At 45.0% G+C, this 22,115-nt stretch overlaps 1 protein-coding gene across 5 annotated transcripts; it reads left to right on the top strand.

The window, feature by feature from the left end:
* The first annotated feature begins 359 nt into the window (after positions 1–359).
* LOC1277751 (dual specificity protein phosphatase 3) lies at positions 360–21,918 on the top strand. Of its 5 annotated transcripts, none has more exons than XM_061655949.1 (5): positions 360–1,181; positions 18,968–19,149; positions 19,214–19,342; positions 19,626–19,735; positions 19,825–21,918. In XM_061655949.1, exons 2-5 carry the CDS (start codon positions 18,998–19,000, stop codon positions 20,025–20,027), a joined length of 594 nt encoding a protein of 197 aa, XP_061511933.1. In that variant the 5' UTR covers positions 360–1,181; positions 18,968–18,997; the 3' UTR covers positions 20,028–21,918. The 5 variants fall into 5 exon arrangements, with proteins under 5 accessions (XP_061511933.1, XP_061511930.1, XP_317242.4 ...); XM_061655946.1 differs by lacking the exon at positions 360–1,181 and adding an exon at positions 6,195–6,756; XM_317242.5 differs by lacking the exon at positions 360–1,181 and adding an exon at positions 6,234–6,756 and having other exon boundaries at positions 19,638–19,735.
* The last annotated feature ends 197 nt before the right edge of the window (positions 21,919–22,115 follow it).

Here is a 22,115-nt window from a genome sequence, read left to right as displayed (position 1 = left end):
TTCCGAGTAGAAAAGCTCTCGCGTTGAGAAGCTTTCGGAAAAGCGAAGGGAGCTAAGGGTGAGCAAAACATAAAGCATAACAAAGGCATATTGTGGAAATATTTTTGAAAATGCCAATCAAAAACGTGTACGTAAGTTGATTTCATAACCGGTTCAATTTCCTTGTTTTTCCCTTTTTAAACATTACTTAACCTTTTTGGAATAATTCCAAGCTCACTTCTCTCACCCACCAATGTGTTTTGATGAATTTTGCCGGCATTTTGCGCTCTCCGCACGCGCGCTGGCTTTTCGTTCCGTTCAACGACACACAACCGGAGCAGCAACTCGACGCGTGACTCGTGACCGCCGGTCGACGTCATTCAAAGTTCGCTCGCTGTCGCAGCAAGTCGCGCGGACGCCCAGTTCCAGCATTTCCTTCCCGAGCCACCCGAGAAGCAGCGCCCTACTGCGTGAGTGTGTGTGTGGTGGGGCTGTGTTTTGTTATTTGTTATCGTCGTCATCACCCACCGACCAAAGAGCCTCCCTCTCCTACAGGCGACAGAAGGGAAAGTCAAGGAATCCTTTGTGGAAACTCCCGAGCGGACCTGCTCGATGGAGACAAAGAGAGCGATGTCCTGAGGAGGTGTTGTTTTTCCGCCATTCATCAACCTCAGCGGGTGTGTGAGGGTGATTTTGATGTTGTTGTTGTTGTTTTCCATCGTAGCTGATGTGGTGTTGCGCCACATTACGTGTGTTAAACCGGTGACCAAATACGGCGAAGTGTGTGTGTGCGCCATAGTGAACTAACTTTCTTCCCGCGTTGAGGTCCGAGAACCGTTTTCTGGAGCTTTGTTTTTCCTTCCAGCAGTCACTGCGCAAAAAAAGGTGATGTAGTAGCATCAGCAACTGTTGACGTGTGTGTGTGTGTGTATGTTTGTGAAATTAATTAAGCTTTAGTGACGCATCAGAAGTCTGTGATAGCAGTGTGAGAGAGACGCTCTGGTACGACGCCGCACGCAAACACCTCGGCAAACCCGGGAGTGAAGTAGATTGTCATTTATCTTCCCATACACACTCGTATTTCAATTCTACCCCATCTACACACCAGCAACGACGCAACGCGTGGTTGCATCACGTTGGGGTGCAAAACTGCAGCGCTGCAACTGTGTGCAACTGAGGCGCATCTGTATACGCGTACCCCCGTAAGTATCGTTGCTATATTTAAACGCAGCCAATGTATCGCGCACCTTGTTGTGGGGGGGAGAGGGGGATTGGCGGTTTGTTTTGGGGGGTGGTTGGGGAGATTACCTAGAACTGTTCTATTGGATTGCGCAAAAAAAAAATACGCGCGCTATTTCCAAATGACGAGACGCCTATCGACGCTGAGACGCAGTAAAGGTTCACGGTCAAATAGGGTATTCATCTAATTCATCCTCTTCTCAGCGACCACCACATTTTCCCCTCCTTTCGTCACATTCTGTCTGGGTTTTGCGCCCGATGAGACATCGATGAAAAGCAGCGCGAACGAGCAAGGCTCACGTGAGCAGTTGCGTGAGCGGGAAAAGTCTTGCGGCGAGAATGTGATGGAGAGCGCTGTCCGCGTAGGGTTGTTGTTGTTGTTGTTGTTGGTGGTGAAAAGCCAATGTCCGAACGGTGTTGGTGATGTGGATACGGGACTGTCCTCTTCTTCCCCCCCCCCCCCCCATACCAAACGTTGATAAAGCTTTTGGAAAATGGATGATTAATGGTTAGGCCCTCGTGTATCCGGACGGAAATTTGAGCCACTTCCGAACGCCGGCCAGCCGGATGTGAAAGCGAAGCGACGACTAGACCCTCAAACAAGAAGAAGAAGAAGAAGAAGTAGATGGCAGGTTAAGCTTATCGTAAAGCATTCAGACGGTGCGGGATTATGTTTTCTCGACGGGCAGAATATATCACACAACAGACAAACCGAGACGCTACGCGCGCGCGATGCTGTTTACGCTTTGACGAGAAGCTGTGTTGCCTGTCATGTGGAAGGTTCACGCCGTTTTGGGACGCAGTAGTGAATCTGTCCCGACGGGCGATGACGAAGGTATCGCCGCGCCGGATAGGCAGGTTTCAGGCTACCTTCTGTGTGTTTTGTAGCCTTTTTTTGTTGATGATCGAAGATGGGATTTTATCCGACAATCTTTCGCACGTGAATGCGGGAAACTACGAGAAAGAACGTATGTGTGCTTAAGAAAGTAGACTCTTTTGGGATTGATGGGTGTTATTTTTTATTGGAAGGGAGAAAATGAATGGTTTAATGTGTTGGAAATACAGATCTTTGTTTGGGAGATGTCGGTGGATATGTTTAAAGAAGCTTGGGGCTAGAAGTTGATTATGAAAACGGATCTCATAGAATGATGCCCTCATCGACTTTAATCACAAAAACTTTTGGGAGACATTTAGCCATCATATAGGCAACATCAAATAATTGTAAATAAATAAATAAAACTGTTCATAATTGATAATATTGCATCAAAATGTAGTTCAAACTTCACTGATTTGAGTTATTTATTTCCCAAACTATAATTTTGGACTTTTTCAACATTTTACGTCGTTGTAATTATACCCTGTAACAATGCAGTATACGTAATACATTACGAGAATAATTTAAACCTTCTGACATGTTTGAATGTTTCTACTCCATATTTCGTCGTGGCATAATTATTTCACCAAGCAGTAAGTCCACTTCACCGGCAAGCCGTGAGCAAGCCTTCCACTTAACTCAACGGATAACTTTCGAAAATCCCAATTTCACCCACCCAGAAAAGCGATGTGGAATGTGAAATCGTTTATTCATGTAACATTATGCGTATTGTTTGGGAAACGAAGCGGTACAGAGAGAAAGAGAGAGATAGAGAGAGAGAGAGAGAGAGAGAGAGAGAGAGAGAGAGAGAGAGAGAGAAAAAATAAAGCACAAATAAAGCATGTTCCGGGTGTAACGAGCTTACAATGAACCGGCAGCAAAGCATCGCTGCCAATGTTGTTGCCGTATAATTTCCATTTTCCCGCGCCGGATTGGATCCTCCAATCATCCCTTAAATGCTGTTGCAGAGTGAGAGAAAGAGAGAGAGACAGAAAAGCTACAGCAGCGAAGAATCATTAAGGCCTACGCTTTACAGGACTTGCCTGGCGGCAAAACTATGCTGTTCCATTTGCCCACTCCAAGAACGTTCTTTTCTTCTGGGCCCACCTCAACGCAACCGGTCCAATTGCGACTGCCTCAATGAGGGTGAGGTAAATATTTAATAAAGCACCAGCGAAACGAGGGAAGCCTCCCCAAGCCCGACAGCACAGCGCTGCTGGAAAAGCTCGATTCATTGTGAAATTGAATGAAATCGAGCAAATGTACGTCTCCGTTTGCCATCTCTCTCTCTCTCTCTCTCTTTCCCTCTCTATCAGTTTATTGGGATAGTTTTCCCTTCGTAGTATTTACGCTCGAGGATGCAAAGGAAGCAAAAAGGAAGCACTAGTACTACCAGGCAGCCCGGCAGTTTGACATTCGAGGGCACCTTTCGCCGGCTCTTTTGCCAGATAATGAGGCCTCCCCCCCCCCCACTCAGTGCTGGAAGGAATGTTGTACTCCTCCTCCTGCGCTGTCCTGAGCGTTGTGGTGCTTCACTTCTTTAATTTGTAACCTTTCGGGGCTTTGTGTCACGCGAATGCGAAGAATGTGGCACCCACCGACTGCAAGCATTTCCTTAACCTTTCGCGATTGTTATTCGCGCAGCCAAAGCATTGGTTTTGTTATTTCGCAAACTTACGGTAGTTTGCGATATTTACATAACCTGCTGAAGCTCTGAGCACAAAGCTCTTACAAAAAGCGGCACAACACAAGAAGGGCAAAGTAAAAACAATATTCATTCAAATGGGAAACATTTTCTTGTCCGTATTTTGTTCCCCATTTTTTCTTTGTTTTTTTTTTTTTGGTTCGGCATCTGTAATCAGGATGACGTTCAGGCTTGAGGAGACGTCAATTTGGAGCTCGTTTTTCGATTCTCGACCGCCGACGTTCGACGTGCGCGTCCGTTCGTGGTGAAATCCAATTTCCTTCCCACCCAGCACCGGAGCGGGCAAAACGTCGTAGATGAGAAAGCCAAAAGCCTCTCGTCGGTTCTAATGAGCGTCAGTGTCGAAGGCGTCGTAGCCACGAGCATTACTTCCTTTGCGAGTTGTGGTGGTGGTGGGGGGACTTTTCCCACTCCCCATCTCCTTCATATCACTTTGCGCCTTCCGGAGAAGCGTCTAGAGAGCTTGGCGCAGATGTGCTTTTCCTTCTGGTCAGATGAACAGTTTTATCAAATGAAGCGTGACAATATCATCATTATCAGTTGGTAACCCACCACCGCTCCGTGCTTCGAGCAGGAAAGTCTTCTGAGAAACGAGTTTTCTTGTTTTTTTCCCCACAGAACCATTTGCACCGAACCGTTGGGTCGTTGGCCGCATTTTCGTCGCCTGACAGGTCAAATACACATTTTATTATCTGCTTTTGGGCGCTGTTCTGCTTGCGGTATGACGATGGCAATTTGTACACAGCAAAGTTGCGTCCTTTTTCGCATTCTTTCTCTATCTTACCACCCAAAAAACGGGTTTTTGTATGGTGAATAGTGTTGTCTATTGTAGTTTTGATTCACTGAATGGATTGCAGCAGATAATCAGCAAAAAAAATGGAATAAAAACGAATTTTGTGGTGAATGGAAACACGACATTAATGGGGCAACCTACTTCTTTTTAGCATTTTCTTTCGCTAATGTAAAGGTCACTGTCCTCTTTAAAAATATGTTTAAGTATTTTCAGTACGATTGATTAACTCATCCAGTATTAGAAAAAATGATCAGTATCGTAGTAAATGATCCTTAAATGACTTTTAACAAGCGCCTAAAGGTATGCAAAATCATGCTAAAGTTAATCATTTTTAATTTTTTCGTTTGCAAATTTCTTTTATATTTCAAAAAATCTAAAATTACCACAAAATTTAAGATAAAACCAACACTCACACCTCGCATCTTCATAATAATAGCAAACAATTTAATATTTAGTATACCTTTCGGCGCTTCACTCAACCACCACCACCCTGCTGGAACGGACAAGACAAACAATCATGTCAAAAATATTTCTAAAAAAAGATTAAACCACTTCTGCTCCACACGTATGCAGCACCAGGCGCAAAAATGACAAGACATTGTGCTAAGATGCTATCCGCTTTGCCCACGCAGAAAGTCACGGCGGATGATGCAACACGGCATGCGAAAAGTCGCTGCTGCTGCTGCTGCTGCTGCTGCTGCCTAATACCCACCCCAGACGTCAAAGTAATTAGTGTGCAGGCACAAGACCAAACTTCACATGGCATGAATCATCCAAGTGCAAAGTGTACAAACATTCGGGCGCCAGACCAAACCCCACCCGCCTTATGGGGCTAGGGAAGAGGGCGACGTAATTTCACCTCACAGCGCGAGCGGTTCACTCTCACTCCCGAGCGATGGTGAGTTTATTTTTGCTCTTCAGCTCATCATGGCTGTTGACTTGCTTGGGACAGAAGGAAGGGATTAAATTTAAAATCTTATTAAACGTGATACAACACGGCACCTTTTCTTTTGTGCGCACAGTGAACAAAAATGCTCTAAAGCAAGATTTGAATATAAAGACGTGTGGTGTGTTTTTTGCTGTAATCCTCTCACGCTGCGCTGTGTCAGTCATCGCCCACGTAAATGTTCAATCGCACGCGATAGCCAACAAGTGAGAGGATGCCGCAAGAAAAAACAAAAACACAGCACAGTGTTCATCTATTTTTTTAGTGAAAAACTAAGGAAAATACCACTACCCACTCGCCGCTCTTCCACCGACAGGTGTGGAAAATCGTGGCCACGCATCGCAACACCTATCGAAGTGTGTGTATGCATGAGAGTTTGTTTTCGTTACCGCTGCTGTGGAGGTCACCAGCCGATGGGGTGACGCATCAGCCCCCCCCCCCCCCCCCCTCCATCCAACCCTGTGTGCATCCATCATTTTCCCGTAAAGAATTTTCACCCCTCATCGAGCAGCGACGGTTTCAAACTTTTCTGTACACAAACACGGTGCTACTGGTACTGGTGCGAGGTGTGTTAGTGTCTGTGTCTGTGTGTGTGTGTGTGGGTTGAATGAATGCATTCGTTGGGCGGTGGGCGCCGGTGTAGGGGTGAAAATGGGAGCGGAGTGTTGGCTTTAGCGTCGGCCCTTCCGCCGGCAGTGTTGGCAGCGTGGTTCGTCGCGAGCAGGTTAGTTGAGCTCAGGCCGCGACCGTTGCAGCACGTGTCTCGATACTCCGGGCAGCAGATATCGCTTTGTACGGCGGTGGCTTTTTTTCGCAAAAACTTCCCATTTCCCATTTGCTCCGTGCAGTGGAACGATTTTGAAATAGAGTTTTACATTTGAGAAAGAAAATTTAGAATCGTTTATAGATCGAATAGGAAAAAACAGGTGTTTTCCCGCTTTACAAAACAGCGCGAAACTATTTCGTGTCAAATCCCAATTGTGTCACGTAGTGTATTGGATCGTGCTCAGTGTGTGTTGGTGTGTATTTAAAATTCCAATCGAAATTTGGGGTGAAAGGTTCAGCCTGCCGAGAGTGGAAAACAGTGAAAAGTAAAAGAAAACAACCGAATACAACCTCCGTTACCTCTTTCGGGTTTATTAAACGGCTAAAGCGTTCAGTGATTTCGGGCATCGATTAAACAACAGCTACGACCACACAAAATGTCCTGGAGATACGCGGTATGTGTGTTTGTTTGTATGCGTGTAAATGGGGAAAGGGAGAAAAGGGTTAAATGGGTTGAAAACGTTAAAAAAAAACAGAGAGAGGGGTTGAGTTGTTTTCTCCACACAATCGCCCATCATCGAGCTTTTTCGGAGTTTGATTGGGTTTGATCGTAAGCTGGCTTTAATTGGGGATTGAACGTTTAGCTTTATGGGGTTTGCAAATTAGCTTTTGCTCTATGCTTATTGATATATTAACCCTTTTTAAAGATTTTTAATAAGTATTATAGAAAGTAGAAAGCATCTCTTTGCGTTTTGAGCAGAAAACTTACAAAAACGCCTAAAGTTATACAATCCGCTTTTCATTGCTTATTAATATCCATATAATAACCACCTTTTAGTCTCTGTTGTACCTTTCTTTTCATATTTGTTCCTACTTTTGCCTTTTAAATAGAAAACAGCAAACAGTTGTTCATGTAATTTGCCGAAAACTTTAAATCAAGATAAACCATCGACCCTTATAAGCTTATCTATTTTCACTCAAACAACTCTTACGGGGCCAATCACTCCTACAATGCTTTATTGGAGCTCGTATGAAAATTGATGCTTCCCCATGCATCGATACGCATTACGCTCACCTTTTGGCACGAAGAAACGCAAGCAAGCAAAGCAAAAAAACATAACACCCAACTGATTGCTTCTGTCTGCTTCCTAATCCCATCATTTATCCGGCTAATCGGGAAAGGTCGGTGGCGGTCGTAACTCGTTCGGATGTAACCTATCATCCGGTTCGATGGTGCAATTTTGCTTCCTTCCCTTCTGCCTCACACCGATCGTTAATAGCCCAATTGATTTAGTGTGTCACAAAGGAGCTCGGCCCGGCCAGCGGTACGACCCGGGAACTGATCTGATGATACGATGTACCACAGGCCAGCACACACTAGTTATGAGCATACATTTAACCCCCCGGCAGTACCCCATCACTCAGGTCGAAGGGTCACAAATGACGCCGTACGGGTTTGGATCGCCGCCACCATTGTTTGTTATTGTTTTGCACGGTTGGATAATCGTTCGCTGTGGGAAGTATAGGAGTAGAGATGATTGCAAATCAGCTGCGGCGATGCTACATCCTTCCCCGGTGTTCTAAATGGCCCTACCTTTTATTCCGAACCGAATCACCGGAAATAGATTATCCCGAGCGGCTAGCGATGACAATGTACCGAATGGGGTGGGTAAAACTGGGCAGCTCGATCAGTCTGTTTGGGGATTTGTTCCCATTCTAGATGAGCGGATGAGTCAATCGAGTGGAATTGGATGCGTCACAAGAACGGTTGCATCGGTTGCCGGTCGAGCGGAGCAGTTTGATGATAGATAGAGCTTCAGTTTAATTACCAATGATGCTATCAGTTGTTTCTGAGACATTGTTCGGTAATGATTCATGTGCAATACTAAACAAAAATAACTTACAATTTATAGATTCTCATCAATCTGTCTCTAATTCAAACACATTTTACTTTACCTTGAAATAAATTTAGCCGTCACCGGTTGTGGGCATTTGCAAATAAACCCTCTAATTATAGTCATTATCACCTGCCCGACACGATGAAACCAGACGATGCGTGACAGTTCCCGGATGAACCTGTCCGGTTGCTTGCCGCGGTCCAACCGAATGCGGCGACCACCACAACCGGTGGTGCGGTGACCGTGAATGGAATTGTGCAAAAAAAAATATGCAAACATCCTCACCGCACGTTGGTACGCCGGGAATGCCATTTTTAGATGCCACGCGTTCGCCCCATCGACGCATCGTGCGGGGGCGAACTTCTTGAGCGTTGGCGTTCACGGGGTGTGTGACTGTTTACGCGTTTGAACTTTGAGCAAAACCAGTAGCAGCGTGTGTGTGTGTTAGTAGAAGTACAACCAGGCGGTACTAGATAGAGTGCAGAACGTGCACGTGCTAGAAATACCGAACCGGGCTGCACACGATGCATAACAACTGTGCGAATGCAAATCTCCCCCTCAGCGCTCGTAATAGAAACCCAGACCCGGTTTTCTACCTTTGCAGAAGACCTTTGCGGAGGGGCTAAATTGGACCATTGGATTGGACTTCGGTCGCTGTTTTTTTTTCGCAAGTGTGCAAGTGCAATCTCGAAGGTTTTGAACGCTCAAGTGAAGGAAAAGGTCGCTCCCCCCCATCGACCGAGGACGGAAGGTACCTCGTAAAGCATGTAGGACCCCCTTGCCACAGGATGTTGGGGACCCGGTTCTTGTCAGGGGTCTTCTAGGAATGTCTATTCTAGGACACGCTGGCGGAGCATGTGGTTGCTTTTTTGAGGTTTTCGGGTTTGAATGTAGCTACCGTGATGCCGTTTAATAATGCATCAAAATTAGCTTTTAATGTGCCTCAAAGCTATTTTCGGTGTGCAATAAATGTAATTTGCCTTGAGGTAAAGAGTTGGTTAAGGGGGGGGAGGACTTTCTTGCAAAACGGAGTCATTTTGAGGAAGTTTGAGAAGAGTTGTGTTGTTGAAAAATATGGCAATATTAATTTTGTTTCTATTTAACAGTTGATTATACGCCTGAATGTAGGCAATATGGGGTACTTTATTGCTTTATTAGGATTTAGCAATGTTCTTATTTTATGATATACTATAAATCTTATTCTGATAGTGAAATAAATGTAATTAACATAAATTTCCAATAAATATCAAACCTCGTCAAATAAAACACAATTTAGTCTTGCATACAGCAGCAAATTTAAATTGCACACCGTAAATCACCAGCAGCACCGCCACTACAATAATTTCAAATCCAACACATTAGCTAAAAACGTAGCTGCTCGTCTCCCATCACCCAAAAATCCAAACATAATCATAAATAATCAAGCCTCCAGCTGCAACCCGGCCCACACCAATGTTGATAACAAACACGGCTGCACAGCTGTTCGGACACATATTCGCCGCGCTCAATCCCAATTCTAACTTTATCCATAAATCCTCACCAAACTTTCCCACAAATTACACACACAAACACATACAAAGATACAAGCGATTGTGGCCCACCAACAAGAAGACGTGTGTTGCGATTTTTGCACATATTATTCACGCCGAGGTGTCAGATTATGGACACCTTCGCACAGGCTCCCCACTGATAGCTGAAGCGGTCACCGAACCGAAGAAGAAAGGAAGAAAAAAGAGGAATGCAAACAGCTAAATGTAACCGTTACTACTGTACTACCTCCGAGCGAACGCGAGAACATAAATATTAACAAACGTTACGGACGATTATATTTACGGGCGACCGTGCCTCGTCATCTCTTGTTCCTCTTGTTTCGGTGTGTTGTTTTGGGGGGAGAGTGGGGGCACCACAAAAATAGAAACCGTTTGCCATGGTTGTGGTGGGGGATTGGAGGTAGGAAAGGGAATCGTTTTATTTTCCCTCTTTTTTATGTGTGCCGCGCTGTGCGCTTTCACCCGCTCTTCAATGGTCGGTTTTTGGCAATATAAGCATAAGTGGAGGTGAGAGTTGTTGTCATTGCATCGGTTATCGTTCTGGTCTACGAGAGCGGGAGGAGAGCCGGGGTTTTGATGATACTCCCAGCGGTATTGCTTACAATTGAACCTGACGACACGAGCAGCGGTGTGTTGGATGATAATGACGCTTGCGGGAAGAACGATTGGGATGATGCCAAGCCGAGCAGCCCGAGAATAAAGTGTGTCAACCCCAACCAAACAGAGGGTTTGGGGGGGGGGGGGGGGGTTTGGGAAAAGCATTTGTCACAATTAAAATAAACACTTGTTACCCGATTTGTGCAAGCGTCACAAGTGGATGGCATTTTAATGGCTTTTGTTTTTTAGTTCAACGAAGAAAAACACGAAGTAAAATGCTCCTCAGGTGCATCACCACCGATTGTCCCAAATAAATAAATTAATCATTTGCATCACTCGAAATGAACCATTGCAGTGATGCTTACACTTTGATTTAAAATTAAAACTTTTCTCGCAAGCATATCACCGCAAAAAGAATAACTTTTATTGTCTGCACCTTTAGGGCAGACAATCGGCGCACTGCAAAGTGAAATAATAAAATAACAAAAACCAACCACCGGGCGTCTCCATGGAAAGCTGTTAAAATGAAATACGGCAGCAGCGCAAAAGCGAGCATCGAGCGATGCGATTTTACAGCTCAGTCGCCGGCAAAAACCTCGGGTGACAAATCATGCTCCTTCTCCAGCTCTCTCTCTCTCTCCCGGAATGCCAGATTGGATTTATCACCGTTGTTTAATTTTCCTGAAATCCATTAATTTCCCACGGTGCTTTATTTCCCCTGGTCCTCCCCCCGGGGGCGATGGACACGTACCGACACACCGAATCCGATTTCCTGGCGCGCAATAAAGCCGACCGAGAGGACCATTGTGTTTAGCGCTTGAGAAGATCAATATTCCCCCTGCCCAATTGCTAGCCAGGAACGAAAAGGGAAGGGAAAAGCTTTTGCACAGTATTTTTTTTCCTGTCGCTCGAGTTCTACAATTGTGCCTTAGTAGAAGGCAGACACGCCAAACAGCTTCCACATTTCCAGTGCACGGACGACAAGTGGGAATGCAATAAAGAAAACTCGCCCACACGCAATCTGTGTGAGTATGCTTGTTGTGCCCAGGCCAACCCATGCCCCAACAACCTCTTCAGCAGCGGTGCGTGCGGCGGTGGTAAGCGGAACTTCTGGAACGAATCTCCTAATCCGGTGCTGGACGTGTTCGTGCGGAACGCGGTGGGCATACCTAATGGTTCGTAATTATTCCCACCGGAGGACGCTCTGGAGCGTTGAAAGGAACGGCAAGCTTAAGTTTACTTTGTAGCGTGCGCTTTTTTGTTTTGCACTGCTATTTTCCTTTTCTAAACTGTTGTGTGGAGCGTTTCATAACTTGCATCCAATTAGAGGCGTAATTTGTCGCAAAAAAAGGCTCCTTCAATTAGTTCCTACAGGTGCGATGGTAAATGTTTTCCACCGAGTTGTTATAATGGATGTGCTAAATGAACGGTGGTTTCAAATAGAACCTTGAATAGGAAAATTGTTTAAATTCTTTCTCCCGTTTTTGCACCTTGCAACATCGTCGCGGCGCAAAGTTAATTATAATCCGCTGTGCGCTGTGGGTGTAACTTTAGACGCATTAACGCGAAACGAGACCACGCTAGATCTCACCTTGCGCTACCCCACACACGCTATGTTCCACGCATTTTGGATGAATGTCATCAGACAAGAAGGGGGCCGAACATCATTCTAGCCGGTGGCGAACCGCGCGCAAAGTTTGGCACATTTTCACCGCCACGGCACGCTGAGAGTGGAGTGGAACTATTTTTACACTTCACAAACTGCTTGTATGTGTGTGTGTGTGTGCTTGAAGTAAACCCGCATGCCGAAACTGTGAAAAACACGATCATGACATTGGAATGCTGGATGGGATGGACCGTGGTGTCCGAGACTAGAATTCCCATTTTGCTTTATTACCTTGCGCTGGGCGAGCTGGGTGAGTGGTTTTCAGTGGCCCGACGAGCGATAGAATTAACGATGCTCTAGAGTTATGACTTATTGGATCGTTAAATTGCCACTCACAGCGAGCGAGCGGTGTAGAATCGCGTGGTTTGGAACCAAAAACTCGTTACTGTGTTCGATTTAAAGCCAATCAATCGCACCGTGGATTCGCTGCGTAAAGTAATACTCTCACACAATGATGGATCATTTTATTTCCTTTTCGTTTTTCAACTTGATGTTGATCGCAATTGTGACTGGAGCGACAAAATTTACGATCAAACTTTGACCCATCCAAACTGTCCTCCAAAAGCGTCCAAAATAACATCCAATCAGCTACTTACAGCGGCCAGAAATATACATTCGCGTGAGTGCATTTTCTCATCAACTCAATAAATGATTTACCTCACCAAAACCCCGCACCATCGATCCATCTCTACACCAGGTAGCAGAACAAAACCACCAGCAACATCAATAATTACAAGATCCACTCGACGACACACCACATCCGGGCTCGGTTTCCTTTATTGGCGCTGAGGAGAAGTAATCAATTATAATCCAATTATAGCGAACACCAACGGGGACGGTTTGGGTGGGATGTTTCCCAACGTTCGCGTGTAATTAGTTTCCCTTCTCGGGAGAATCAGGCGGTGTGTGCATATCTGTGTGGTCATGTGGTGATGTTTTGCACGAATCTGTCACAACCGTGCGTCCCCTTTGGAGTGGATAAAGTAAACAAGCGCGCTTATCTCGCGGGGTTTTTATCGATCGGTTAAGGTATTAAAAGGGAGGCCATCCCACCCACCTTCGGGGTCCAGTGCATCCAACCGTTCCTCTCCCGGGTATGCAGTTAATTCCCGTAAATGGTATTTATTATTTGCATCGTGCTACGAATAGGCGAAAACAACAACCGTCAACCACCGTCAAGCAGAGACCCAAATAAAGGTCACACGTGCGCAGAGGTGTACGAAGAAGAGGAAAACAAACTCCACACATTCCTGCCTGTCCCCTGTGTGTGGCATGCCGAGGGAATAATATTTGTCAACTTCGGTCAGCCGTACCGCTCCATTATGGCGGGAAAATGCCCACACGTAAAGTGTGCATATGTGCCCACCACGCTATATTGCGTTTTGATTTGTTTCCATAGTTTTTCTGCAGAAAGAGTTTGAAGCGAGGCTCGCTGAAATTCGCTCAAACGAAGCATAAGCGGAAAGTTTGTTGATTAAAACTATTTTTGCCAGAAGGGAAAACAATGAGCAGCCAACTTTTGTTTTTCATTAGCAGCATTTTTCATGGATGATTTATTATTGTAAAAGTTCCGTGGCGTTTTTTGCGATTTGTGTAGCGTGATTTGTGAGAAAATAGTGAAGCATGGCTGAGTGTTTGATTATTTTCTCACCAATGACACTCTTATTTTAGGTGTCCTCAAGTAGGATAAACTGTGAAGTAATTTACAATTTACATTCTTTTCATTTGATTTATTACAGCATTTTTAAGTAATTACTAAATTCACAGAATTTTTTATGTATGAAAACGAATCCATTGTAGATTGTAACGACTGAAGAAGATAAAAAGTTTAAAATAAAATAAAATTTGTTATACTTTTATCCTAATCGAGAAGGTTCAATATATCTAATTCTTAAAATTACCATCCTTGGACAATTTTTACCGGACCACAAACAAAAAACTTGATCTCCCCTGCACACAAACCGCATCGTTTAGCACAGCCTTTAGCGAGCGTTACGAAGCGTTACGTTGTTTACTTGCGCTCGTTGCTAGGCGTTACAAACAGCGACACTCCCGCACGCGTTTGCCATCGGAAACTGAAACAAACAAATTCATTTCACCTCATCCCCGTCGGAAGTTATCGGTGTGAGGGGATGAGGGACTTCCTGGTGGCCTTGTCCTAATAATTTTTCCATTTTCCACTTTCCATCCTTGCATTCCCTTTCCCTTAGCGGAGTTGCACCTCTTACCGAGGTTCAGGCGAAGGACAACGGCACAGTTTTGAAAGGGGGAGAAGAACGCCCTTGCAGCAGTGCCTCTTCAGCGTTTTTTTTCCTTCTTTGTACGGCCTCACTCGTCTGGCCATACTTCTTCTGGCAAGGGTCGTTGTGTGTTTGCTTTGCGAGGTGAACTGGAAAACATGCAAAACCCTTTTCTCCACGTCGCACGATTTTTCCTCCACCCTCGTTGCTGGTGGCTGAAGAGTACCTGTGTAATTGCTATTTCTAGTCGGTGGCTGAATGGTAGGTAAAATTACTACGATAAAGAAGCGTCCAGTTGACCGGTTCCACCTGCCCCTGTACGTACATAAAGTACAAAGCAAGCATGCAAACACAATTTGGTTTCATGTTTGATGAAGTCGTTCCTTTTTAGCGCACAGCGCGTTTGCCGTTGATTGGAAGTTTTCGCCCCGCTCAGCAGTGAAAATAGAGCCGAAAGCTTTAGCTGATTGGGAGTGATTAGGAATCATGGTCTATTGGGGGTGGTTGTCCGAACAAAGCGAACGGTTTGGAGAATGCTATTCCGAACTGTTTAATTACTATCGAACAAGTTTTTTGCTTGAAAGTTCCTTCGGCAAAGTTGTACTGCCGGTTGATAGCTTTTGGAATGTAGAGCGATTAAATCCTTCAATCTACCGCCCACAACCTTTTCTCCATTTGCGATTTCCAGGAAGCGGTAACCAATTCCCATTTTCATACAAAACGCAATGCATTGTTCACCATCGCATATTAGTGCCCGATCGATTCATTGTAGCCTGTCGCGGGTAATTACGTTGCATGCACCACCCGAATGGATACTTTGTCTAATGGAATAGATCATATCCCAGCAGTAACGTTGTCAACGTTCACAACAAATGTACAAAGTAACACTCCCATACTACTATATATAATTATTGTTTTTTTGTCCTCCATCCTTACCGTTCTGTTGTACTCCCATTGCAATGTAGCGTTTCTCACAATCTCGTTGTCACCCTGTATTCCGAGAGTGACACTCTCATTCGGCGGAATTACTGCTGACCTTGAACTAGGGGGAAGCTTACCCACCCGGTAACACTGGTGGCAGTGGTAGAAGTAGATCAAGAGCATACGACAATACGAATTTCCCGTACACGATTCAAACCCTTTCGATCGATGAACTCTGCCACTAGAATGGCAACATCGTTGCCTTTCCTCTCAGCACGGCTGACACTAAGCTCTAGCTGAAGGTCATCTTGCCCGTACTACAATATTTACTACGAACCCAATTTCGGGGAACTGGAATGTAAAGATTTTTCACCAGAACACAACAATTCACAGGCTGAATAAATTACTGACCGCCGGTGCCGGCTGTCGATGGGTTGAGAGGTCGAGTCACGTCCTTCAAGCGGCGCGTTGCTTCGGAAATGAGTGTCGCAGCGAAAATTTCGAAGAACGACTCCGCTGTACGACGACGATCCAGGCAAGTTGGCGCCTTTTTTCGTGTCGCAGTAGAGTAAGCAAGTGAAATGACTCCTTCCAACCATTCCAAAAGTTTACTATTGCAGTGATATCTTGTTGGAGAATGCTCCAAAAATCTGCATAATCCTTCAAAGCCCTCTCATGTACTTGCAGGATGCTAATTGTCTTAATACCTTCTCAGTGCTCGTTTAAACCATCTCAAAAAATGGGAGCAATATTCAAATCCACAAATCTACCTGCCCTAACATACTGTCCATAATTCTTCTCCAACGAACGCTCGCCATAGTTTTTGGCAGTGTTCCAGAAAAGTGGCACCATTCTCCCTCATCGGAATGGGACCAGCGAGCAAGCTAGGACACGAGCTACGACTTAATTCAATCACGCTTTTCCACGAACAGCCGGACCGGAATACGAGTTTCCCATCATTTCCGTTTTGAATACTGCACGATAAGAGGCTGCCCTGTAGGCATCAAACCATCAAAAGCGGATACGACGGGTACATCCGGAAAAGAGATTTGCGAGCCTCTGAATTATACACGAGAAATTGAAAAGCATCTACTCTACGGATTATCTCAGGTAGCTCAGGTCGTATGTCCTGGGGCAAGGTGCGCGGTTGGATACATTAACATCCTCCACTAGACTACACGTATGTGTGTGAGTGTGGTAGGGGAAATGTCATTATGACCGCTCCTTCTGTTATCAGCAGCCGTACATCGACCCCGAAAGTCTCGGCATTGTCGGTAGCAGAAAACTCCTTTCACAAAGACCAGGGGAATGGTAGCGTGCGATGACGGACCAATTGCATGAGCAGAACGGTCTGGAGGTGTCACAGTTCCGCCGGTCCGTTTGGTTCCAGTTACAACAACTTGTGAAAAGCTCCCCCCCCCTCCTCCTAAAATTGCTGCGGAAAGCTTCACACCAAACAACGAGTCGATTCGTTTGTATTATTCATTAGCTAGGGACGCCTCGGGAAGCCCTCGGGTTTGAGGATCCCATTCCCAAACCACACACACACACTTGTATCTACCATTGTGAAATGCCTCCAATCGATGGGTAGAAAAGCTCGTCAGTCAATAGACGGTTACAGAAGGGGAGAATCACAGGAAAAACGGAAAACGCGACAAGCAGAAACCCGAATGCCATTTGAATACGAATCGGTAGCTGCTACAGTACGGCGTCGTACACCTGGGTGTAGGTTAGGACCTTACCTTACCGGAGCAGTCATTCCGTTCTGGGACTTTCGTGCGAGTTGTCGTGTTTGCGAAAGGACGAGCAGGATTCAAAGTTTGGTTGGTTTGAAGTGATTTGATCGGAACCGCATGCTGTAACCGCTGTGCTCCGCGTGTTCAGTGTTTGGTTTTATGTGTTTGGTGGCTGCAAACAGCAAACAGCAAAGAAGTGCAATCCAGTGAAGAAGGGTTCTTCATAAAAAAAAACACGAACTACAGTGCGGATAGATTTTATTATTACGATCGGCAAAACTTATTCTGCTTCTGACGACCTCTTTTCGCCCGAGACATAAAATGGCTAAAACTCTGAAGAAGGTGAATGACCTGATAGAATGGGAAGAATATGTAGTTCTCGATTGGGGGGTTCGGTTGTCGGTTGAGACCGCAGAGAAACTCAAAATTTGCATATATCCACTCTGATTAATGATGATGTAGTGTCAAACGTCTGTAAAGATGATTAATGGCCCCAAGAATTGTGATGATATTATAGTTTTGTGTGTTTTGAAGTTTTGACATTTTTATGGATTTTTTTCTAACCCTTTTTGAAGTAACTGGCATTATAAGTCTTTTTACGTGGAGTACTATGTATGGAGAGATAAACACGACCTTTTAGGATTTAACCACTGGGTCATATTTATTTATTTTTACATAAAAGGCTATTCTTTACGATGTTCTTTAAGACAAAGTGTAATGTATTCATCTTTGTATAGAAAAGTTTACAATAGGCTTATTTATCTTCAATCAATTTTTATCAAACCTTACACAGTTCATTAAAATTTCACAAAAATCGCATTTATGAAGCTATTAATCTTCTTTTGTATAGAACTCTCCAGCAAGAAGTCATTCAACTTTTGAATTTTACATGACAGTGTTGCGAGTGTTTACCCCAATTTCCCTTCGAACAAAACTGGAGCATCCTTAACAATCGGTAAACCGTGCACTTAATGTAATTATTCTTCCTCCCATCCCGCCTCCAACACACACACACACACACACAAATCGATGTCTCGCAGTTTGAATATTTTATCTATAAAACACGCACGCCAAACACCAAACAGAGGACGCGCGCGTTCGAGACAATGTACCCCTTCGCTTCAGTCCCTGTGCGTCTTCTTGCAGGGTCCAAAACCATCCACCGTTCACGCTCCTTTGTGATTCCTTCATTGTTATTCATGTACCAACGAAACAAGAAAGAAGCCAAGCTCCACTGTCTGTGGATCTGCATCCATCATGGTAATGGATTAGTTTTGTCATGTTTATCGATGGCAAAGAATCGAACTTACGCCGGGGCAACTAGGATTAGGTACTATACCTTCCCCTCCCCCCTTCGAAGTGCACTGACTCGACACGTGCCCAACTAAAGCTTACGCTATTGTTCTTAGGGGTCTTTTTCCGCGTTCCGCACTGTAAATAAAGTATAAAACAGTACCATACATAATTCAATGGCTTTATCAGCGATTTATGAAGTGCCAATATGAACACCCTTGGCCCCCCTCTGTGAGTCCTCCCTGTTGGAGGAATATTGGCGCTTTCAAAGACACTTGAATGACTTTGCAAGAGAAAGAGGTAGGAAGCAGCAAAAAAAAAGAACAATGCCACTCTTCCGATGGGAACGCAAAAAAGGGGTACCTAATCGATAATCCATACCGTACTTCCTTCCCGATTCTAGGGCGGGTTGTGGCGCGTGCCCCTTTGACGGTTTGCGAACTTATCGCTCCAGTAAAATCTCTGTCCACCAGCTTATTTGACCGTTTTGATGACTCACTTGAACCGCTTTCGGGAAGGGCCTCTGATATCTGTGCGCACAGCTATGAGCCATCACGACCCACGGGCGTGTGACTTGCGGAACTGATTTGTGACCGTCAACACACACTGATGATGATGATGATGATGATGATGGGGTTTTGGTTTCGCACAGGGATTGGTCGGTTTATGATATTTAATTAGCGCTTTCTATGAGCGACAATCACGCACTTCTTCCGTGCTGGGTATTAATTTGTCTGTGTGCTTGTACGCTCTCTCTCCTTACAGTATCTGACACACTACCGTAACAACGACAAGATGGCAGAACAAACGACCGGCAGGCAGCTACAGCGGATCCTGCACTACTCCGTCACACCGTGCCGGCCCATGCTGGGCCTTCGACGTTCCGAATGTGCATTATACGACGTTGACTGTGATGAAGTCTATCCACGGCTGTACATTGGCGATGCGTAAGTGCTTGAAAAGGCCACCAAAGCAAGGGCTTTCGTACCTACATTTCTATTGCCATTACAGGAACTCAGCTAAAAACAAACAGTATTTGCGGCTGATCGGTGTAACGCACGTGCTGAACACGGCGGAAGGCACTCGCTTCGGGCAGGTGGATACGGGCCACAGCTACTACCGGGACATGTCCGGCATCAGGTAAGCTTGTGTAGACGCCACTTGCAAAAATGGGAAACCCCTTCCCCTTTTCCTCCCAAAAACAACACTGGATAGGCAAAATTTGGCACCAAACTGAAAACTCTCTCGCACTTCACACCTCGGTCTTAAAAGAGCGTCCTCGTGTCGTGGAGAAAGTGTCTGCTGGCCGCTTCCGAAACGACACGAGAGGCAGCTAGGATGATGCAAAACACCTGCTAAATAACCGTGGGCTAGTGGTGTGCTAGGGTTGGGCAGTATTTCTACCATCACTCACTGTTTCAAGGTGTACGTTCAGGTATATGGGCTTTCCGATGATTGACCAGCCGACGACGGACATCAGCCGGTACTTCTACATTGCCTCCAAGTTTATCGAGAATGGTATCAACAGTGGAGGTGAGTTTTTTGGCTTTTGTGTAAGAATTTGAGTATCTTCAATTATCTATATATCTCTCTGGTTATCTTTCTTTCTCTCCCCAAAACAGGTAAGGTCCTTGTGCACTGTATGATGGGCATGTCCCGTTCGGCGACCTGCGTGCTGGCGTACCTCATGATCGCCCGCAAGATGACCGCCGCCGAGGCGATCCGCACCGTCCGAATGCATCGGGACATTCGCCCGAACGAGGGCTTCCTCCAGCAGCTGGCCGATCTGGACAATGAGCTGAAGCGTGACCGGTTGTACTATTGACTCGAGTGTGGCCAACGCTTCAGGAAGAAATAATGCCGATTATATTAATCTAAACGTGTGGGGGTAAAAAAAAAAAAACATGGCGCAAACCGAGGCAGCAGCTCTAACCCAACAGCAGAACAACACGCACCCATCATGTGTTTGTGTGCATGTGTAAACTAATACTCTCTAACTCATCCAATCACATGAACAACAAAACAATGCTATTTTAAACACTTACTGTGCAGGCGTACGTAATGGATGCTCGGTTGAAGGTTTCCAGGGTCGTGCTCGTGACATATAGATGGCAGCTCTAGTCGGCAGGCAATATTGTGATGTAGAAAAAAAAATCGAACAGGGGAAGGGAAAAATTTTCTTTCTTGTTTTGGGGACACTACTCCAACATCCATTCCGAATACGGGGAGGGACAGACAACATGAGGAGTTGGAGCATTACAATTCGCCTGCGGCTTATTGTTGATGGAGTTCAATAAGGTAACGCACAGAAAGAAGTTACTACACCAAATATAACATTATGAGTTAAGTATGCAAAACAAAAAAACTACATTCTACCACACATCTTAGGACGTTTGTGTTTGCTCTTGTATGTTAGATTAATGTATGACATTACAGAGGAGGCTCTACATTGAACGCTTTTGTAAAACTTGAGCTGGAGAAGCAAATCACTTCCTCCATAAGACCATTTAAGACCAGAAACAATATCAGAATTTCGCTTTAACAAACAGGTTTTTTCAAACCAATCAACGAACAAGAGATCTTTGCAGAAGATATAACAGCAATCCAGGGAAATACAAAACATACCAATCCTTTACCCGAGTAGTAGTGCTAGCGAAGACTTTTGAAAGGGTGAAAGGAACTCCGTTGTCTAGGATTAGATCCGGATTAGCTCTCCAGGAGTACAACAATAGACAGAACTTCTCACCAGTCAAGGTTGAGTGGTCGTTGTACAGATGCTAGAGACACCGAGCTTCACCGTATGTCAGCTGAGATTATGTTACCATTTCACTACGTTCTGAAGGCAACTACCACTGTGTACTACATCTAATCTAATGAAGCAAACTCTACACTTGAATCAACAAGAAATGAGAAGAAGCAAAAAACAAAACCTCCGAATCTCATCGAACGACACAAAATTGTGTTAAGGACAAACTGTTTTAGACCGCGGAGAAACGAACGATCAGCTGTTGTAGTGCAGTAGAACCAATAATAATAATAATTAAATACTAGACCAGGCTGAGGCCAGTTCAGAGGAAAAGCCAAGCCAGGTGGAGGAGATAATACACACTTTTTGATAACAACTAGTAGTGCTAAATTATTCAAAAACAACACAAAAAAAACCAAAGCCATATTCTAGCCGCTGGTCGTGCGTACGAAACGGGAATGGGGAAAAGAGAATAGAAAAAATGGGGTTTGGAAACACAAAACAAACGTTGCCAAGGCAGAGCCTATGGAGTTTTAAGCGTTCGGGGGGAAAAAAAACATTAGAAAAATGGAAGTAGCCATCGTAGAGCGTTCGACGTAGAGACGCTTGGACGACATATTGAAAGTTTTGAAGCGTGGATTGGAAGTTGGAAAGGTATCCCGATAATCAGAATGCTGGATTATGCTTTAGCCGTTTGCCTATACGCCAGCATCCAAGGTGCAGGTGGCAGTATTAGAGCACTATTTACAGATAGCGAATAGGAATGGGAAGAGGTGTAAAAGGGCTAGAAGCGAAAGGCAAGTGCTATTAGGAATGGTTTTAAATCATAACGTGCGATGTAACGATGAGATTATGAGATGACACACAAAACATACACCTACCAAAACATACACCACAGGCATCGAAATGGATGATCTAATAAAGAAAGGAGCAAACAACAAAACAGAGAAGAAAATGGTTCTAAACAAAACGACCCCGACACTGCGGTGTGTGTATTTTTACTTCCACAAGCGGTTCTGTTGACTAGCTCCAATCGATCTACTGCAAGGAACGTGATCACGAGGATGTCGTTAGCGCTGTGTATGTCCCCCATCCTTTCCGTAAGCAAAACAGTGTCATCATTCACGGCCGGACACGAGCCGTTCCTTGAGCAGAAACGCTAGCGAT

This window comes from Anopheles gambiae, chromosome 3 (assembly GCF_943734735.2).
Source record: "Anopheles gambiae chromosome 3, idAnoGambNW_F1_1, whole genome shotgun sequence".
Taxonomy (NCBI): Eukaryota; Metazoa; Arthropoda; class Insecta; order Diptera; family Culicidae; genus Anopheles; species Anopheles gambiae.
Note: the sequence above shows the minus strand (reverse complement) of the source record. Positions and strands in the feature narration are given on the sequence as shown.